The 23,177-nt window shown below is 31.5% G+C and overlaps 1 protein-coding gene across 1 annotated transcript in view; it reads right to left on the bottom strand.

Annotated features, from left to right (window-relative positions):
* Nucleotides 1-23,177, bottom strand: part of CSMD3 (CUB and Sushi multiple domains 3) — a 1,015,135-nt gene that overhangs the window by 254,176 nt on the left and 737,782 nt on the right. The window contains 2 exon segments of the mRNA XM_032468125.1: nt 2,623-2,814; nt 16,151-16,307. Coding sequence (XP_032324016.1) covers nt 2,623-2,814; nt 16,151-16,307 — 349 coding nt within the window.

Below are 23,177 nucleotides of genomic sequence, written 5' to 3'. Positions count from 1 at the left end.
CAGGGAAATATATACAAGATCTTGTGGTGGCTCACAGCAAAAAAAAAAATGTGACAATGAATATATGTATGTTCATGCATAAGTGAAAAATTGTGCTCTACACTGGAATTTGACGCAACATTGTAAAATGACTATAACTCAATAAAAAATGTTAAATAATGTGAATAAGAAGATATCTGTATTTAAGAAATTGCCATCACTTATTGTGGTTTTTCTTTTTTTTAACATAAACTTTGTTGGACAGCCTAGAAATATGTAAGTATATTAATTCATTTTTTCATCATTTCTTTATGATTTATTATTGACATATTTTTCTTATGAGAACAGATTTGATATTTTATTCCTCCAGATTAATTTTTAAGCAATTGCAAGGCAAATTGGAGTTTTGTATACTGTGTTTATCTTGAATTTTAACATACCTCTTTTTTTTCCCCACATTTCTTTGCTATAAATGTTATTTGGTATTTTGACTTCAAAAGAGCCAGTGTGATATGCTATAACACTGGAGTTCATATTCTGACAGAAGTCTTACGTTTTCAGGATAAAAATGAAACAGTGTTTAAAGAAATTATACAAGTTAAATCCTTCTGGCTATGGTGCTTCAAAAAGTAATTTTTGTTTGTTCAAAGTCTAAGCTACAAAGATATAATTACCTAGAAATAACCCATATAATTGAGAAAAAGTTTCTTATTTGACAGAAGCAAAAATAAACCCATAATAGATATTTAAGGTGAATGAGCACAGAAAATTATGATTATTAAGCTAGGAGGTAAAGCTATTAATTATTGCCAGTACAGAACACCATCTAAAATAGAATTTCATCTTCTGTTATCATGAAAATCATCAGCATGACACCACATGTGTGCAACTGTTTTCAGTTGTTATTCCTGATCATTCATCATTTAAAACAAACAAACAAAATGGTTACTCTTCTCATGAAATCTTGAGCAGTGTCAAGTCACTAAGTTTTGACTTGGCAGATATGTAAAGTACATTGATTCATTGCAAACATAATCAAAACCTTCTGATCCCAGACCAAACATCTGAGACGCATTTGCATAAAATTGTTCCAAAAAATAAAGAATGTCTTCAGCTTGATTCAACATATAAGGAAATTTTAATGTATTTGTTTGTGATTTTAATTTTAAAGACAGCATGGCAAGTCAGTATTTACAAGTTTATGGTTCTGTGCTATTGCAACCCTTAATGATTTTCTACACATATTTCATATTCACATCAAAGACTGTATAACCTCAGAGAGAATTAATCAGTGCTACATTTTTCTCATAACCAATGCCAGTGGGTTGATTGCTGGTCATATTCCAGAATCCCAAGCTGTCTCAGTTTAGGTTGATTGTTATGCTAGGTATTACCCTCATAATCTATCCAAAATTCAGGTGCCATCTGAAAAGAAAGCACTATAATTGTATTTTGGTTAGATAAAAACATGTTTGCTTTCTGCATGAATCAATGTTTTAATAAACTGGGTGAAATCTCATGTCATCAAAAACACTGCAGTTAGTTGCCAGGCCTCCAACAATTAGAATTTCATTTTTTTCTATTTGTATTCTATGAAGTTTTGTGTAGTTTCCTATATTGTTGGTATCGATTAACAAACATTAAAATTTGTCTCAAAAGGTTCTGGTGTCCAAAGTCATCAAATTGTACACATTAATATGTGCAATTTTTTTGGATGTCGATTATACCTTAATAAAGCTGTTTAAAAGAAAAGTTTAGGTCAATTGTATCCATATGAGCCTGACACAGACTGGATTTGTGCCTCCATAAATGCCATTAAGAAATAAGAACGGCTAAATAAGCACTGCACACTTGTTCCCTGCATATTTGAGGAGTTAGTGTTTTATTAACATGTTTTTTCATTTGTTGTCCTAGTATTCTGTATGGCGCCTATTTGATATTTGGAGCAGAAAAGGAAAAACGTAGAGGTTGTCATCAACATTCTTGTATCTACCCTCCTTCCCACACATAGCCAGTCATTTGTTAACTGATCTATAAGATGACAGTAATAACACTGTACTCCAGCTATACAAAGAAGAGAGGAAATGATCATTCCATAGCTCCATGAAGGCAATAATAGCTGGTATCACTGTCTCTCACATGCCTTTTCTCACTGAAATTCATTTAATTTTGTCTTGATGCATACAAGTAAGAAAAACATAAGCACTTTCTTAGGTTTTTGAAAAAGTGTGTATGTAAAGAAAGCTTTTGAAGTTACTGAGAATCACTTACTATTTTTTAATCCACCTTGATACCTGCATAGGCAATAGTTTTGTATATTAAAACAAATCTGGTCAATGTGATTCAATAAATGTGTATGATTAAGAGTTTCAACATATTTTTGTAGTGAATTAAATTTTACATCAAGATAGGATAAATACAATGATTTTATATAAACTATTTTTACCAAAAAAAAAAAAAGAATTTACTCACTGATAAGGTTATAAAAAGGACCCTTTCACTCTTCACAAAGTGAGCTATGAATTCACTAACTTTTTAAGGTATGAGTTGTGAGTGGACAGATGGAATCACTTGAAAAGGTATAGTGTATTTTGGTAACACTTCCATAGAAATATTTCATGAAAATCTAAAACAGTATCCTACCAATACAGGAAGGCAGAGGATAGTCCCACGCCCTTCTCTCCCCTGTCATGCACTTCAGAAGGCTACTTCCATGGAGAGTGTAGCCTGGATTGCATCCATAAATGATAGTGCTACCAGCAAAATGGCCTTGGTCACTGATCTTGTATCCAAATTGTGGAATGCCAGGATCCTCACAATGTGAAAGTTCAAAACCTATGAGAAAAATATAAATTTATTAAAGACAAAATTTAACAGGAAGATTTAAAGCTACAAATCATCACTTTTTCTTATTTTGAATGAGTATATAGCTTTTCCTATTTGTATTACTCTTACCATATTGTATTTTGATTGTATACAACCACCAAAGAGAACTTTTTTCCCTCGAAAACAGAATTCGGTGTATTTTTCAAATTTAGCAGTTACATCCCATGGTCCAGATGACTATATCATAACTTGTTTTAGTACTAAGATTCTCACCTGCTCTAAGATTTGCAGCTTATAGCTTCTGTCCAATATAACTATTAAGATCAAATCATGAACATTTAAAAATTAATACAAAATATGTGAAATTATAACTGTCCAAGTAACAAATATGTCTACTGCAAATATAACTTTAGACTGCTTTACTTTTATAGTCTTAGAAGAAAGTGAAATAGCCTTCTATTTAAAATATACTTTATCAAAATTTAATATAACATTGTAGTCATTGAAGAACTTTAAATATTTATATTCTGCCTTCTCCTGAATGTACAGCTTTCAAAAATTCTCACAAGAAAAGTGTGAGAAATAGAGAAAATATTTTTGATTTCTACAGTGTTGGAGTTTTCTGCATGGCTTTGCTGGAAACTTGGGATTTGGGGCTAAGTGTAACCCTTGTTAAGTTACAACTATATGAATAATGAGAGAACTTCAGAGGGATTAACCTAACTCTGGAGGGGGTTTATGTTTACATTTCAAGTAAAAATGAGACCCAGGACCTTACAGATATCCCTAGATTATAAAAAATGGAGACACAGGAGGCTAATTTGGCTGTTGAAGCCCTAAACTTACATTCCAAAGGTTACCATAAAAACCCAAGATTCTTTCCATTCCATCTCCAAGGAGCAAAATTTTTTCTTCTACCTTTCTGGAGAAAAGGGACAGAGAACTGCCTAAAGCTCAGCAAGTCCATTTTTCTTTATTCCTTGTCCCTGGCTACTTGTGTAGATGTTTCCATTTGATTTTCATCATGTTACTACAGGGGTAAGGACTTGGTCAAAGAAAATGCTGACACATTTATTACTATTATTACTATCATTATTATATCACTTAAATGATAATCTCTCTAGATTCAGAACACCTAGTGTGCATGTTCAGAATAAAATTAATAAAGATGAATATGAAAAACCAAACAGTCAATACAACTCACTGTTAAGATCCTTCTGAAAGAACTAGAAAAGTATATTTCAGAATGTAAACCAAATATGACTCTAGTTATCAAAATCTAAACCCTCTAGCTATGGGATTTTTCTGTCCTTAAATGTTTTTCAAATTAAATAAATGTAAGATAAATGATATAATGAATTCACCAAAGATAATTAGGTGCTACATTATATCAGTTTTAGCTTCAGAGACTAGAGGACTATAATGAATATTCTCGATAGCTTCAGGAATGAGGGAAGTCTGTGATTTCATGACAAATAATGTTGGAGAAAAGGACAACTTTTATGTACATCTTAAATCATATGCTAATCAAAAATAAATTGGCATCTCTTTCGTAGACACAGATCCTTGACCAAATTAATCTAGATTTGAACTAGAAAGCAAAGAAGAATGTATTAGCTCACTGATGTCAAATCACTAATTTATATTATTGAGTTACTAAACTATCAAAATAAACACAGAATCACCAGAATTGTAGAGCTCATAGTACTGAATTTATACTATAATTTCTGTATGTTGAGGGATAACATTAACTTTCAAAGAACATAAGGAGCTCTTTCTAGTCTCTTGTAGGGATTCTTAATCTTTCTCTACTCTGTTAATCCATAGAATTATTTTGTTCATCTTAACCAATTTACAATCATCTACTTCTTTCATTTGTTTTGCTATAGACTGAAATTATTTCACTTTTCTTCTCTTTTCTGCAAAGCCTACCCAGCACAAAATCTGGCACACAGATGCTCAATAATGTTCATGAATACCTCTTTCTTAGAGGCAGTTGTTTCTAAGAGACAACTGAAAAATAAAGTAATGTTGAAAAGAAACAGAAATTTATGAGACAGAAGAAAACCTTCAGGATTTTTCTTCATGGAACAATTTGTGGCAGTCTCATTTGGGTGAAAATATGTTACAAAAAGGCATATGCAAACAGCTTCAGGGACAGAGTTATACAAGAGGTTAAAAGTTGCTAACTCAAATTGTGACATATATAATGAAATATAAAGGATGCATGGTCAAGCAAGTCAGTCTTTCAAAAATAGAAGTAGGAACAGCAAAAGTAGTCACTTTAATTTTTAGGACATACTACTTTATGGATCTGCATACTTAACACTACATTTAGTGTCCCTGCTCAAAAATAACAAGTTCTAATTCTCTCTACCAAACATAATATTCAGTTTATCATTCAAGATTCAGCCACTTTTGAGTTTTACCATGTGTCATTTATCAAAATAAAAATGGAAATCAAGCTCTCTTTTCAACGTTTATTACCAAATTCATCCTTCCTTAATTTGAATGCTCTGTAAATGTGGCTGGCAATTGCTTGGTGATGAGGTATAATGGAGATATTCTTTGTAAATTAAGATAATTTATAATACTTTGCATTGTAGATAAAAATGCACATGGACAATAGTATATAAGCTACAAAGCACAACATAATTTAGTCCAATTTGGTGGAATTATTGTTGCTTATTCATAAATATTCAGAACTGTCTTATCTTTATGGAAACATTCAGCTGCCACTCTTTTCACTGAAAAGCTCAAATACTTGAAACTGACATTTAAATAAAGATGTGTATGAAAAATCACATATACTATAAATATTCACCATTCTTTGTGAAATTTGATACTCTGATGAAATACAAATTTCTAGAACACAGAATGAACTGAAAATCCCCAATTACCTAATCCTTTTGACTTGCTAAATAATTTAAACTGAGATCTAATTCCTTTCCTGCCACCACATACTATATTTCTTTAAGGACTTCTAACATTTTTAAGTTTTTATTTGTAGAGTTTTTGTAGTTTCTACTCTACAAAAATGTAATTGACTCAATTACTACAAATAATATATAGTATGATTTGCAAGCATTTATATAGTTTATAATCTATGCAATTGTAATAAAATTCTAAGGCTTTATTTTTTGCCCAGCATTGCATTTTTACAAATATTTATACACATACATACACACACATTTTATTCATTTTAACTACTTGTGATATTCCACTGAAGCTATGTTCCAAAATTGATTTATTTATTCTCTAGCTCATGATCACTTATACTGTTATATTGTTCATATTATTCCTTGTTATAAAAAGTTATACTTTTATGTCTCCTTCTTTTGCACATATGCAAGTGTTTCTATGAGGTATGCGCCATGTATGGATCCAAAGTTCATTTTTTCCTCAAGATTTAATCAAAATCTGCTAATCTACTATTTAATATCTACCTTGTTCCAATGAAAGATAATTAGTTGAATCCTTACCTCAATATAATTTCTGATCAATTTGTTTATGAACAACTGTGTATTCACATAGGGTGATGACATATCTGTTCAACAAAATAGCACCAATAACATAATAAGGCAGATGGCTTAGAAATATAAATTATACCTGAAAATCACTTTTTGAATATTAGTAAGCATTTTTGATGTAACTAAAAAAAGGAGGTCCTTATTATGCTCTTATATGCTTTATTTCTTTGAAATTCACCTAAAATGTAAATATTATATATTTAATGTTATTAAAGTGAAATTTTAGAGTATTTAATGGTGAATGAAGATATGTTAATTTTATGTACTAAAAGTAAGAACTTTCAGACTGCTAAGTAAAAAGGGAAATAGATTATGAGTAAGGAAACTGAGAAAGTAATAAGCTAAATGCATTAAAGGAACAACCCTCTTTTAAACCAAAACCATATTTAAACATTTAAATAATAAAGCAACATTCTATCATAATCATTCTGTATAGAATTCTTTGGTGTTATTTATAATATTTAGCAGAATAATCTTTAAGAATTATATTTAATATTTAGTTATTCCACTTAATCCATGAGTCTTGCAAGAAAAAGTCTTATTTTAGAATTCTTTATATTTAAATAAGGATGTATATAAAGCAGAATGTCAACCTTGCCATCTTAAAATTCACAAGCAGAAAATAATCCATGGTCATATACAACACCTGTGGTAATCTTTGATTCAGACATAATGAAGAATATAAGAAGAAAAAGAGAAGGCATTGAATAAAAATTATGCATTCCTTTTTCTCACTAACCAAGCTAATCAAAAAATTGACACACTTATCTCTCACTAATCAAACTAGCAATCAGACATATTAAACTTTGAAACAACATACTTTATAGGAATGCTTTAAGAAGAACATCCTTAGAATTCTGGGTCTATAGAAGTTAAGAGATCAAACAAACAAAAAAAAGCTTGTGCAAATGATTGCTATGCATTTACAACTAGAGGAACAGGAAGTGAAGAATTCTTTTTTTTTCCCTTTCTCTGTAGTTCTCTGTCCTATATAGTAGGTCCTTGTTGTTTGTCCATTTTATATACAGTAGCTTGTATTTGCTCATCCCAAACTCCTAATTTATTACCTCCCTTCCCCCTTTAGTAACCATAAGTGTGTTTTCTATGTCTGTGAATCTGTTTCTGTTTTGTAAATAAAGTTCATTTGTATCATTATTTAGATTCCACATGTAAGTGATATCACGTGATAACTTGTCTTTCTCTGTCTGGCTTACTTTACTTAGTACCATAATCTATGGGACCATGTATGTTGCTGCAAATGACATTATTTCATTTTTTATGACTGGGTAGTATTCCATTGTGTGTGTGTGCGTGTGTGTGTGTGTGTGTGTGTGTGTATTCACAACTTCTTTATCCTGTTATCTGTTGATGAGCATTTAGGTTCCTTCCATGTCTTGGCTATTGTAAATAGTGCTGCTATGAACACTGTGGTGTGTGTGTCTTTTAGAATTGGAGTTTTTTTCCAGATATATGCCCAGGAGTGGGATTGCAAGGTCATATAGTAACATTATTTTTAGTTTTTTTTAAGGGACCTCCAAACTGTTCCATACTGTTTTTATTGATTTGGACTTCTCTCTTCTTATTCTTGATGGGTCTGGTTAAAGGCTTATCAATTTTGTTTATCTTTTCAATGAACCAACTTTTAATTTCACTGATCTATTCTATTGTTTTTTGTCTCTATTTCATTTATTTCTGCTCTGATCTTTATGATTTCTTTCCTTCTACTAATGTTGTGTTTTGTTTGCTCTTCTTTCTTTAGTTCCTTTAGGTGTAAGGCTAGATTATTTATTTGAGATTTTTCTTGTTTCCTGAAGTAATCTTGTATTGCTATAAACATATCTCTTAGAACTGCTTTTGCTGTATCTCACAGATTTTGGATTGGTGTGTGTGTGTGTTTCATTTGTTTCTAGATATTTTTTATTTCCTCTTGAATTTCTTCAGTGATACATTGGTTGTTTAGTAGCATTTATTTAACCTCCACGTGTTTGTGGTTTTTGCTGTTTTTTTCCTTGCATTTGATTTCTAATCTTACAGCACTGTGATCAGAAAAGATGCTCGATACAATTTCAATTTTCTTAAATTCATTGAGCCTTGTTTTATGACCCAGCATGTGATTTGTCCTGTAGAATGTTCCACGTGCACTTGAAAAGTGTGTACTCTGCTTCTTTTGGATGGATTGTTCTATAAATACCTATTAAGTCCATTTGGCCTAATGTGTTTTGTAAGGCCTCTATTTCCTTACTGATTTTCTGTCCGGATAATCTGGAGGAATAGGAGATAAGGTAAAGAATTCTTTTCTTTTTCAATTGCTAATGTTCTAAATCTCATATATAAAGTACTGACTAGAAAATATGTTACTCAAAGACTTCCTTACAGTTTATTCTTTGGGAATGAAAAAAAAAGCAATATTTATTAAATATGCTAGTTTATGTCTTGTATATCATACATTTGTTCCATCATTATGGGATAGTGGAATTCAGTTTTGCCTGAATTTTAATTTTTAGCTATAAGCCATTTAGTATACATATATTTGGCACACTCCAGACATTTCTAAAAATGAATTTTACTAGATATTGCCAAATATTTCCTAGGTGATTCTACCAACGTACATTCCTCAAAGTTTATGAGATTCAGGTCCTTCAAATTATCATCAACATTTAGTATCATATATCTTTTTAATTTCTATCAGTTTTATGAACATGCAATAGAAATTTATTTTGGCTTTAACTTTCATTTCTTAATTTCTATCGAGTACTTTTTGTCTTTTACTTATTGTTACTGGAATTCCTCTACTGTGATTTTTTTTTTTTTTGCCCATATTTTCTCTTGGACTATTTTTTAATTGATTTATAGAATTCCTTTCTATGAAGTGTATGTTTTCCTGTTATATTGTAGATATTGCCTTCTAAAATATATTATGTAAAATTTTTCTTTATGGTGTATTTTGCTATGGAGAGATTAAAAAAAATAAAATTAATGACTGGGGCCTGGTCAGGAAAATAGCAGCCATTTAGATATTTTGAGTTGCTAAAGTTCAATACAAGAAATTAGAGGGAAAATGTAAATAATGCAGAAGGCATGAAGATCAGAAGACAACTGTTGGCTTTTAGGAAAGCTGGGAGTTCAGGGAAGCTGCTGCCACATCTAATCACCTCTGCCAGCACCACACTCCTGCCTGTGGATGCTGATGGAAAATAATGGCTCAAAATTTAAAGAGTAATGGAAAGGCTAAATGCATCTGTTAAGCAATTTATAGGATACAGATTCATATAATTTTGCTGCTTCTTTGTGACTCACTAATTTCCTACTTGCATTTGCATTAAATAAATTATACACTACAAATAATATTAGAGTTAATAGGTTACCTGATTATTTTTCATGGTTAACATTCACAAAAACATACTTGTAACTAAATTAAAGAGCTTAAATAGGGTAATTTATTACAAATTGGTAAAACTAGTATGCAAGAAAAGGCATCACAATTCAACTGCTACCCATCTTTAATTTGAATATAAATTTTGAAATGGCCAAGTTCAGTGTGGATTACTGAATTATTTCAAGGAACAAAACTCAAAGGCTAAGAATGTCCAGACATATCTGAACTCTTCCCTTGGGACAATAGACATTTCTCAAGTAGGCTTTTTAGAAAACTAAATGTGCATAGGTGATAACAAAAAGACATCTGAGCCCAGAGGTAATGCCTAATGGCTAGGCATCATGGACATTTGCCAGATCAGCTTTTGAGAAGACAATGCTATAATCTACCAAAAAGGTGCAATTTAGCTTTTTAATGGACGATTGTTTAAAATACCCAATTCCTTTCTACTGAATGAAAGTTGGGTAACTATAAATGAACAGAGCTAGAAGAATCTGCAATGAGGCGTATCTTCACGAAATAGAGTTTAAAGATTTCATGAACAAAATAAAAAATACTAGGCCTCAGTCATTCTTTGATAGTAAATTTAGTCAATAATAAAGCATTCAGAATCTTAGGCATAAAATGACAAAAAGTCTCTTTAAGGAAGAATTGCATTAATTTTTTAAAATTATTATTTTTCTATATTTACATCAACAGTTTAAAAAAAGATGCTAAATCCATGGAATTTTAAATATAAAATATCCAAAATTTGGGTTGGAGGTGATTAAGCTCATGAATTCTAGAGGCAGATCCCTCAGTTCAATTTTAATATCTGCACTTACGAGCTATGTTATCCTAGGCAAGTAACAATTTTTTATGCTTTGTTTTTCTGTCTCTTCTCACTGGGAATACTAGTACTTCCCTCATAGAGTTACATCTTATATACAGGAGGTGGGGGATAAATGTTAGCTATTATTTTTAACTCTTATATTTAATGTCATAATAATGTTAAATGTCTCTGTGTCCCTTTTAAATAAATTCCAAGTCCTTTACTATAGTCCGCTTTACCCCTGCCTAGCTTCCAACTTTAGTTCTCATTTTGTCCCATTCTCTTTGCTTATCCAGCTCCAGCAAAACAACTCAAGCTCAGGTCTTCTCTTAGGCCTTTAAACTTGCTGATCTCTCTGCCTAGAACCCTCTACCCTCAGATCTGCATGTGGTTCCCTCTTACTATGAGTTATAATTAGGTCTCAATTCACATAGCATCTCCTGAAGACCCATCTTCTGTACTATCTAACCCATCACCCTATCATAAATTATTTCTAAATGCAGTTAACTTTTGTTCTTATCTTTCTTTTCTGCTTTGCCCCACTAAAAAGTTAGCTCCAAATGGGCAGGAACTTTGTCTTCTTCAGTAATCTCTATCCCCAGAGCATAAAACATTCCAGTGGGAAAAGACAAAATTTAAACCTATAATCCAATGAATAATTTTCACAATAATAAATTGATTCCAATAGAGGTATAAAAGATGAGATATGTGACCAAAAAGAAATGATATTTCTACAACTCAGCCTTCAGAGAGAAATACAGTGAAAGATATCAGATTTAGATATGTATTCTTGAAATGTGTATGGAGGGGCTGAGGGAATCTGGTGAGAGTATCCTATCAGGTTTGCTAAGTTCTATTATAGAATTATCCAGAGCAGAGTGATGTTTTAGGGAGGATATTGCATTGAGATCTTAAGTTCTGATTTATTCTGCCAGCTTTAAAGGAAGGCAATGGCAATTTTCTCTCTCACTTTACTTCCCTACACCCTCTAGGAAAGACAATTATGCATTTATGAGTCACAGGGGAATTAATTAATTTCTGTTGTATAAAGCACCTGAAAATATACCTCATCTAGATCTTTATTTGGAGTGAGTTTTCAGTTTCTCAAGGGCAAGAGTAATTGTTAGCCATTTTTGAACACAATGGAAGACTGGTCTGACTCAAGAAGGGAGTTAACTCTGAGAGGCTGGAGGGATAGAAGAGCAATTGGATTCCCTAATGGTAGTCAGGTCTGATTAAGTTTGTCACATAGCTTTTATATTCAACCAGCACAGCCATCCATCCTTCAATTCTTTAAATCAAACTACAGTTGACTGAGAAACTAATTTGGTAGAAGAAGAATATCTTTAACAAAGACTAAATAAGATTATTCTAGACAACTCTAAAGAATGAGGACATTTAATTTACTTTAGAAAAATAAAGGAATGGGACTTTTTCTCCCCTTAAATGCAGTATAACATTTTCACACCAGGTATGTTATAATTTATTTATTGGTGGAGGAAAGTGAGAGAAGCTCACTGTCTTCTCAGTATAGTAGAACTAAAACTATTGATAATGAGCGAGCTGAATGCTTTTCCCTTCTACACACACAAGAGTCTCTGGACTTCCATGACACTACTAATCACAGAGGTATATATTAATATAATATCTTTGAACTTATTATTTTTGCATATGTTACAGCTGTACATCATGGTAGACACTGTACACTGTCTTCTCAATATCTCTACTTTATTTCTCCCTCAGGAACAAAACCCTGATTTTGTACTCAGCAGTGACAGAATCATATCAGGCAGTATACAGTGACAGTCTCATAATATAACTCAATCATTTAGTCTGCCAAATACTTCATTTTCCAGCTTGCCTTGCTAGGAAATGTAGGCATAACTACATAACCCTGTTTTGGACAAGGAGAGATACAAGAATGTCTGACAGGAGATTCTGCATTCCTGATAAAAGGGATACACGTGGCTGACACTACCTGCTCCCTCTTTCTTTTTGCCTTGCCTATGGCCAGAGTTAAAGCAGCTATCTTGTGACCATGTCACAACAAGCATGAGAATAAAAAGTGAACACTCTAGGAATGCCACAGCAAAAAAACAGGGGCATGGTTGTTGCCTAGTGCAGCAACTGAATCAAGACCTACTTATGCTTTTTCTCTTCACAACTCTTATATGATAAAAATACATCCTGGTTGTTTAAGCCATGGTTAGGTTTTCTACTGCTTGAAGCCAAAGCTGCATCTCAACCACTTTTTCCACTAGCCCATTTGCTATTTTTAGTGATTATATAATGAGTGGACCAATAAGACAGTTGAAATAAAACACATTTTAAAGGCTTTTTTTCTAGAATATTTCTTCATTTTAATGTCATCCAAATGCAATTCTGTCTACTTAAAATTGAAATTACCAGACAGTAGCGAGTGTTATTAAATGAACAAACAGATAACAGAAAGAGATAAAAAGTGACTATTATTAGACAGGACAGGCATCACTAGATAAGGATGATCATAAAAAGGCCTGTTTATGCTAAAACTAGGATTGTGAGAAGCCTAGGCAAGTGGGATTAATCTGAATTAAATTATCTGCTGTATTTATCTTGAATCTGCTTAACATGTTCTTTCTAATCTCTGTGCCTTTCTTCATCCTATTCTCTTAGCCTGGAATACTCTCTACTATTTCTTTCTGTGGCCCATCAACACATCTTTAATACTACTTAATTCATGAATCCTTACCTGATCTGCCCTAGCCAAATTTCCTCTCTCCTGTCTCTAATCCTCTGCATCTCAGTGTTCTCTCAGTTATTTCAGAAATAAAAGTGGAATAATTTTAAGGAGAACATACCACAAAATGGCAGGAGTGGAACTGGATTTAGGAATGACTGTATACACGGATTCATATACAAAACATGTTCTTTTCCATTTTTCCTTATATTTGAACACTTAGAAAATTCTCTCACGTCCAGAAATGAATTACTGTTTCTAAAAATTTTATGAGTATTTAAAATGCATGGCCTAGTAGAATCTTCTATATCACAAAAATATTTTAAAAAGTCAGTATTCAGACCACATATTAATTCATCAAGAAAATGTAAAAAGTTGCAATTAAACTAACACTGACTAAAGATATCACTAAGGGAAATGGCCCCATAAAGAACTATGCACAATATGTTTCAAAGAAAGTAAAACCACAATACCATGTGGTAACAGCTACAGTAGTTGTGGATATAGACTATAGCAAAAGGAGTGTTAAAAAATAGGCTAACTCTGGCTATAGGAATCAGGTAAGCACCAGTAGGGAAATATTTGAAATGGTCTTGAAGTTGAAGAGTTCACTTGATGTCCCAGGTGGGTGGGGAATCAAATATACTAGAAAGCAAAGTATATAAGGATGGGAAGAAGCTTCTTTAAAGCTAGGAAATTTGTGGTTAACTATTAAGATAATTGCAGATGTGCAGAAAGGTTGCCATTGTAAAAATCAGAAGTAACACTTAGGAACAAATAAAATTAATAACAGATGTGTTACTACTTCCAGGACCCTCCCCAAAAGAGGGGCTTGGAACATAGCCATTGGTTCAGAAAATCACAGGAGCATTTACTGACCTGGTCATATCCAGAGACACCTTGGAAGTAGACTATAAACATTTTACTTCCAGATCTGATACTGAAAAATTTTAGTTTCAGTTCTGATATGGAAAAATATTTATAGATATACATCTGCCCTTTTAAAAAAATTGCTTTTATACCCTTTTCCCAATTCTATCGCTTTCCATGTTCATGATACATATCCTATAATGAAAAATCAAAGTCATTAAGGAAAGAAGGGTGACTGCAAATGTTTTCTTTTTAAGAATTTCTTCCCGTCCTTCCTTCCTTTTCTTCCTTCCTTTCTCCCTCCCTCCTTCTCTCTCTCTCTCTTTTTCTTTTTTTGACATCCAGTAGCTCGCATAGCAATGGCAATAAAGTTAATGGTTTTACTCCTTCCAATCACCTGAGCACCCCATACAATTTAAATACAGGTATGGCCTATGATACTCAGTATCTTTGCATCAATAATCTCAAGTTACATAGAATTTAAATATCAGAAAAGAAAATGTAGATTTCCTCTATGAAACCCATTGACATTTCAGACAAAGAGAAATGCAAAATGCACAGAACAAAGAAAGACCATTATGTAAACATTGAGCTATGATGTGAAAAATGTCACCAGCCCTGTCAGAAAACAGAAAGGGAAAGAGGACAGCAGATTAAAAAATATTTGCCCTTCTGAGCAGATCACACCAATTATATTTGAGCAATAATCCTCAATACTATTACTTTTAGTCCACCACACAGCAATATCTGTAAATATGATTTGCTTGGATTTTCATTTGTCTTTGGGAGGACTTCATAAGAAATCACATTGTATCCAATAGTTCTTAGGATTTAGAAATATGTATTCAACATCATTTTGTTAATGTATGTTGTGTTAATAAAGTAACAATTCGAGCACAGGTTGAAAAAAACCTTGAAGCAAACAAGGAGCAAGAATAATCTCTCAGTATTACATGTCCTTAAGTTTTCATGTCAGTAAGAAAGAATATTTTTACAAACAATAATTTGATTCAAATTCCTTTTAGAATCCCACGTGAATATCCTCAATGCTGTAATTTCTTCAGCTTCCCAATTTCTGTAATAGTTTTCATTCATCTGATTTCTTGAGAAAATTTATGGAAGTCAATAGATTTTTTCAAATGTTCTAACAGTAAAGATTTCTGAATATTGCTCTTAAGTTTATTTTGCTTTATTAAATGAGTATTCTGAACCTCCAAAAACTGATTTGATCTGGTAAATTGTAAATTTATTAAACACACAGCCAGTAATCACCTCAGTTTTACATGACTTTACTTTCCTAGAACAGTTCTTACACAGAGCAGAAACTCAATAAATATGCTATTTGAATATGATTTATTGTTCACTGATATAATTAGTGTATTTCTTAAATTATGGTACTAGTAAAATAAGTTCATTTAATTCATGTAACAATTGATGTAACCCACCTACTCATGGTTCTCAATGGTTCTGTCTTTGAGCTTCTACCTGTTTAAACTGTCAGAATAGATGACTTGAGCCTAATATAATAGGTCTGTATAAATTTATTTTTAACAAGGCAATATAACACAAAAGCAAAGCAAACTAAAAACTTAGCTACTCTTCAGTATACAATCATCTAAAACCATCAGTTATCATTAATGGCTGACCAATTATACCTACCACACATATATTGTGTGTATTTTGCAATTACAGGTAGGAGCTCTAACATTGGATTCCCATTTATTAAAAGGTTTAATTGTATTTCTTAAATATTTCATGAGGAGAGTACTAACATTTTAAAATATATATATTAATAAGCTCAAAATCATGAATTACTTACACTTTATGAACCTTAGTTGTTTCAACTTTAAAATGGCAACAGTTAGAATATCTGCAATTTTTGAAGTTGTAGTTAGAATCAGATAAAATTATATATGTAGAAGGGAGATGTAAACTGCAAATTAATAATTAAATGTTGATGACCTGATCTGGTATACTGCAATTATTTAATACTTGGGATCATTGTTTGGCCATTTTTTTTTTTCTTCCAAAATACTTACTGGTATAGACAAGTTGAAAGCCTTCATCTGTCCCTTCAGAATCAGAATTAAATTCTAGCCAGAGCTGGTTTGAAGTGCTACTGAGTGTCAGTCCTCTCATAGATGCACCAGTAAAAGCTCCTAGTAGATGAGTTGTTTTATCTTTTCCATCATAAATCTGTAAAATACATTCACAAATATAAAATATAAATAATTATTAAATATAATAAATTATTAAAAATAAATTTTATATTATAACTAATTTTTATTGGGTTCAACTTTTCTGCTTTCATCTGTGGATACATTTTAACAACTTTCAGTTTGTCAAAAACAGCCAAATGAAGAGAAAATACAAACTAAATAATTGTTGCAATTAAGTAAGCAGAAATTGGTTGTTGAAATTTATTTTTAATTTTTAAAAACATCTCTCCTAATCTTTTTTCCTCAAATATTCAATGCTAATGAAGAAAAAAGTTTAATGATAGCAGAAATCATTATTTTATTCCATATATAAAAATCATTCCAAAAATAATAATGTAAAAAGTAACAAATAACTCAACGTATATTTTGTTCTTTGCTCTGTGTCAGGTGCTGGGAATGTTTTTTTTAAATTAAGACATCATTCTCAGCCTGAAAAAGATTTTTAAGAAATCCCAATATTGTCAGCCAAACATATTTATAATGAGTTTTTCTATTTTTTGAGCTATAAGCATATTTTTCCTTTTAAAAAATAAGCTTTCTTTAAGAAATAATTTAAAAAATAACCATTGAAAGGTAACGTATGAAAAAAAGCTAATATTTTCAAATTAAAAGAATTATCTTAAGCTCAGCTGGGAGAATCTAATTCAGCACCAAAACTAACAACAGTTTATTTAACAATGTAAAGTCAAAAGATGGAAAACAAATAATATGGAAACATCATTATAATTATCAAAGTAAAATGAAGTGTGATCATTCAGCCATGAAATTTTGGAAGCATGTATAAAATCATTAAATCAAAATGAGAAACAAGTGTTAATTAGGAAGGCTTTAAAAAGAAAAGAGTTTTATAGTTATGATCAAGTCAATACTGTTTGACTTGTAAATAAAATCCTTCAAATATATTCAAATACAGATGGGAACATAAAGGCAACAAGAAAGGACAAAGCAATGCAGCCAAAGACAAATTACATTTGAAGTAGACATGAATGCAATCATCCAAATGAGAAAATAAAGTAAACCAAATGTACCTATCATTTAAAAGTAAATTTATAGTACAGAGTGATTATATTGGGTCTGATCAGAACCACATAGAAATTTTGAGATTATTACTTCTCATTTCTATTTTTATTTAAATCAGAATCTTTAATTATGTTTTTATTTATTTGGGCCTATTTTCCTTTTCCTTTTTTTTAAGTATAATGTTACTGTTATTATTTTTGAGATTGTCTTAGTATCTATTTTTATTTTTCAGAAGTTTGTAAAATTAAAGAAGACTAAGGTAATTGTATAATAGTATACTTTTCAACTGAAAGGGAGAGGACTCTGATGCTCCCCATAGAAATATTCTCACTTAGCACCTAATTCAGATAATGAAGACTTATTTTTATGTCAAATGTAGAATTCCAACTTTTCTTGAGAACTAATATCATGAAATGCATTGAGGGCTTTTATAACATTAATGAAGTTCTTTGATGAGACTCTAATTTGTTATAATGTTGCAATTGATTGGGTAGTCTTACACTAGAAAGGACTAGAACTTAATATTGCCATGTTTCAATTATCAAACCTTTTATAATGGATCAGCGCCTGAAATTAGTTATGGTGTACAGACCCTCTCCTAGATCCGGAAGGTCTATTACAATAAAATGCTTATCAACAGTCAAAACTGTGTTGTTGTTAATGACATAATGAAGGTATGATTAGAAGGCACAGGCCCAGTCATTTCTCTAAAAAATCAGCAAGTAGGGTGTTATCAGAACCCAAGAGCAAAAAGTACATAAAAAAAGTAAAATCAAAAGAGAGAAACTACACATGTACATGAGAACAATCACACAAACCTTCAAATCATTTCTGCTTATGGATACTAGAATTCTCATTTCTGGCCATTTGTTTTATAGGTTGATTTAAAATTTTAAATAATTTTTTTCTGATAAGTTGAGTAAGATGTCAAAGTTTGAATGAAAAAGAAAAAAATTTTTACAATCATTAATCAAAAAGGACAATATTCTAAATCTTAATATGTTCTTTCCAAAGATGATATGTAACAGAGAAGATAATACCTGTTTGTATTCAAATATGTATGTCTTTGTAACAGTTATATAATGTGTACTCAATTATAAGAGCTATTATGTTTTAAGTGAGGGAGTTGGGAGCACAATGAAGGGTCAGGTTTTCAAGGGCCTTAGCTTTGTGGTTACGTTCAAGTTCGAACTTTGCCATGAAAGCTGTATGGCCCGTCACAAATCATTTTACTTCTGAGATCCTCAATATGGGAGAAGAGGAAGGGTTTTATGAGTCCTAACATTGCACTCTATACAAAATGGTTATTTAGAGAGTGCTTTTGAGGGGGAAATAACAAAGGATTACCAATGAACAACAAGCCGAGTTGACACATACCTGTGGTGGATTAAAGAGATCACTGGTGTGCTAGAAAACGTTTAAAAACCAGCTCTCAAACAAACCAAATTGGTGAATGTATATATACATACATATATCTTTTTTAGTAACTTGTATTGATATAAAGAGAGGCTGACAAACTTTTTTCTAAAAAGGTTTAGATAGTAAATATTGTAGGCTTTTGAAACTTAACATCTCTGTGGCAACTATTCAATACTGCCATTCTAGCACAAAAATAGCCATAGACAATACGTGAAAGAACGAACATAGCTTTCTCCCAGTAAAATTTAATTTACAGAAACAGGTTTCAGTTCCAACTTGGCCCACAGACTGACATTTGTGAATCCCTGATTTAAGGGATGTGTAGCATGCTATTTACACATAGTAACAAAATATACAGTACTCATTATTTTAAATTTCAAAGAGTTAATTGATTCTTACAGGATGCTGTCAGTATTTTTTGCCAAACTTTTGTATCTCCAACTTGTAACTGCAACTTGCAGACAAAGGTTGTTTCTAAGTGAATATTGCTTGATTTTTCATGTTAATAAGTAAAATAAACATGACACAATATAAATAATGTTATATCAGAACTTCACTGGTTTGTAGATGATATGAGCAACTTCTTTACTAAACTGAATAATAGTTTTCAAATACTTGAAAATATATTTTCTTGATTTTTTGTACTATTCACAATAAAATGACTACAGATACAAACTCTTTCTACTTATGTACAGACAATGAGCAAAACAATAAATCAAGTCAGATTTTGTAGTATTGCCTAATTTCTGCAGTGCAAATGTTAGAACAGGCAGGTAACAAGAACCTCTCGACCCCGACATAAACACTCCTACTATGGCCAATATCAAGCTCTCAAGGTGACATCATTGAATACAGAGTTGGAAAGAGATGTACAACATGTGACAGTATTTCTATCCTAAAGATACAATACATATAACTAACCCAAAAAGCACTGGTAATAGTTAAAGTAGTAAAATAATTAGGAAATAATTGCATTTATCACCTCTGTTTTGAACATACTTTAATTGTAAGTTAATTTAATGGTAATCTAATTGTAACACAATTTATTTTTTAATAATGGCTATGTTTAACAACCAGCTCACAAAATTACTGAAAATTTAACAGGCTCTCACAAGTGGTACTGCCAGAACTCACACATAAATTAACAAAGACCTTGAAAATAATACATCTTAGAAAACAACAACAGCAACACATGAACAGCCTTCTTTTCATACTTCTAAAAGAATGTTATTAATCAAGTCCTTCAACTATCTAGTTTTTCAAACATATGACATAATCTCCTAGCCTTTTCTTTCAGACTCCCAAAACCAATTTTGAGTTATTTTACTGACTCTTCTCCATAATCATCCATTTAGCCTGTATTTTGCATAAGAAATAAGACTTTAAACTTCATAATGCTGACTGTGGTAAAAAGATCGCCTTGATTTTTGTCCCTGCTCCATTCCTTTGTCTAAACATAGTACTTAGTCTTTTTCTGAAAACAAAAACAAGCACAGCAACAATACAAACAAACATAGGGTTTCTGACTGGTATTCAGCTCTTGTCCTATTCAGCTGACAAGAGCTTTTTCATTATTGCCTGTCTAAAGCCTACATAGAATCATCATCATCTATAAATGTTAATTGAAAGAATCAAGTTACATATTTTGAGTGAGGGATCATGAAGTTCAGTATTCTTGCCCATTGAAAGTAACAAACCCAAAGTAGGATATATTCCTAATTCCCAAACCTGCTGGTCATCACATAATCTGGAGAGCTCAATGAAAGTCCTTAGTCCCAAGTGCAGACCAATGGAAACAGTTTTCTACAGATCTACTGAATCAGGAAATCTGGTAGTGATGCCAGGAGTAAATAACCTAGAGTCCTCATATGATTGTCTATACTTGATACAAAATTTATTACTGTGGTTATAAATAACTAAAGTATTTATAAAAAGAAGGAAGAGGGAGAGACAGTGGGTGAGTGAGAAAACAAGTATCAGCCTTGATGATGAGCTCTCAGAGAGGAAAGCTGTTTGTGTGTGTGTGTGTGTGTGTGTGTAGATATAGATAAATACACACACATTTTGTTTTTTTGTTGTTGTTTCTGTTTTTGTCAGAATCCAATACAGTGATGAAACCAGAAAAAACCAAACCAAAACAAAACGAAACCTTCTTCCAAGCCTCATACTCACATAAAGAGTATTACGAGAGAATGTCATTCTAAAAAAGATAGCCAATCCTACCACATAAAGGAAGAAAATGCTTCCAAATCTCTTAGTCAAGGGGCATAGGACTCTATAATGGGCTATTTGTTTTTCTTATTTCCTACTTGGAATGGTGGAAGAGAACTGAGCCTACTAGGTTTAATACTGGAAAGTGCTGGGGTTGAGGATGGGCTCTCATGGACTACTTTGTGATTAGGTAAATGACCTTTCACCCTGAGAGAACTCTGGGCTTGGCAATCTTTGAGAATTAGTCATTTGTCTTTTGCAGGGTGCATCTGTCTGCTTGTACATGCCTAACTGTGCCTGTGTCAGTAAGTATCTTTGAACTAATAGTTGTCCACGGGATTAATGAGAAGAATAACATATAAGCATTTTACATTTTACACTGGTGGAGAGACCATGAAGACAGATGGCGTTTAAAAGTCCATACCAAACTGTCTCTATAGAGTGGTTTAGTGAAGTTATTTTAAAGCAATCATTTAGAATAAATCCTAGGTAAACCTACAGCTAGAAGGACAATTTAATTGGTGTATTTTTATGTTAACACTTAGTGTGTAATTGTCTGAACTTTGGAATACATATATTTTTTTTTCTAGGAAAGTTATAAAAATTAAAAAAAAATTCTAGGAATAAAAAATTTCATCCTTTCACTCATGAAAGAAAAATCGCTATGTAATGAAATCCACTAAAGAGCCTTAAATTGAGTTTTTCTGCCTTCCTTTGTCTCTCACTATCATATCCCCCAACAGTGTCACTTATTATTCAGGTCCCACCCTTCATTAAGGCAACACACATCACAAGTGCATGTGATCTTACTCCAAATAAGTAAGACATTAGTCAAAAAGCACTCTGAAGAACACATTACGGCTATTTTTTTTAAAAGGCATTACCTGTTATCCCAAATGAATTTTCTAAATAATAAACATCATTCAGTATGGAAAAGTAATACATACATTTCAAGCATCACAAAGAGCAGAGAAACGTTTTAGGGATTGTGGGGAAGCACTTCTTGACTTTTAACTTATAAACACATGTTTATTATTGCTGCTTATGTGGTACAGATTACTAGCTACGCACATATTTCTGATCTGTCTTGATACATTTTTCCCCACAGGTGAAAAAAATAATGCCTCAGTTCTAAGTACAAGCATCCCATTTATCTTAAATGTTGTCTCCAGTTTAGCAAATAAAACATACTTTAAAAGGAAAATCCAAACAGTGAACTGGAGGTTGAAGAGATTACAATTTAATTTCCATTGACTATTAGGAAAAAGCCCAAGAAACAGGAAAGGGCTTAAATTAATACTAAAATTGTATATATCTTGGTGTACATCAGGAAATCTTTCCCATGTCTATACAAATCTTACAAGCATACAGTACTATCTGTGTTAGAGAACCATCAATTATCATCAAAATCATACTTTTTTTAAAAAAAGAAAATAACCAACAATCTTAAAATCACTGCTTAAACAAAAATTACCCCATCCCTGTCAACTTGGGACATCATATTTTTTTTTTCAAGATTTTTGAAAACAGATTTATGTTGAATTTCTTACCTGGATTAAGGAAATATTGACAATGAGAAAAAAGGAATGTGATCATTTTTTAAATATTCAAAATGATTTATAGAAGTATTAAATTTTTATTCCAACAATGAATATAAACTATATTTACCAAAACACTTACTTTGCAAACTAAAATCAGCAAGTATGAAAATATTTATTTTCCTAAAATTGTATCTTTAAATTTGATTATTTCAAATTTTTAAAATACATTAATAAATTTTACATGAAATTTTTATTACCAACAAAGTATATTTTTTCTTAAATAATTTACAGATATTGTTAGTTTTATATATTCAGAAATTATGAACTTGCTTATAGTCATTAGTGCAATAAGTTTTCCATGTATCAACAGAGATACAGTAAGTTACTTCATAAACATCAAAATAAAAAGTTACTGTATTTCTTTTAAAATGACCATTCAAATGTTAATTATGTTTTATAGATAATATTTATTCAAAATAAGATATTTGGCAAAAAGTGTTCTTATTTTGGTGTTATTGAAACCTTAAAATTTATGTATTAAGAACAGAATACTTATTACAAATAAACATTAGAAACAAAACATTCTATGTCAATGAAAATAGTAACAGAAAAGAGGGAAATAATATATAATTTAAATTTATGAATGGCAGAATCAA

Source organism: Camelus ferus, chromosome 25, assembly GCF_009834535.1.
Source record: "Camelus ferus isolate YT-003-E chromosome 25, BCGSAC_Cfer_1.0, whole genome shotgun sequence".
Classification (NCBI taxonomy): Eukaryota; Metazoa; Chordata; class Mammalia; order Artiodactyla; family Camelidae; genus Camelus; species Camelus ferus.
This window is presented reverse-complemented; position numbering and strand designations above follow the sequence as displayed.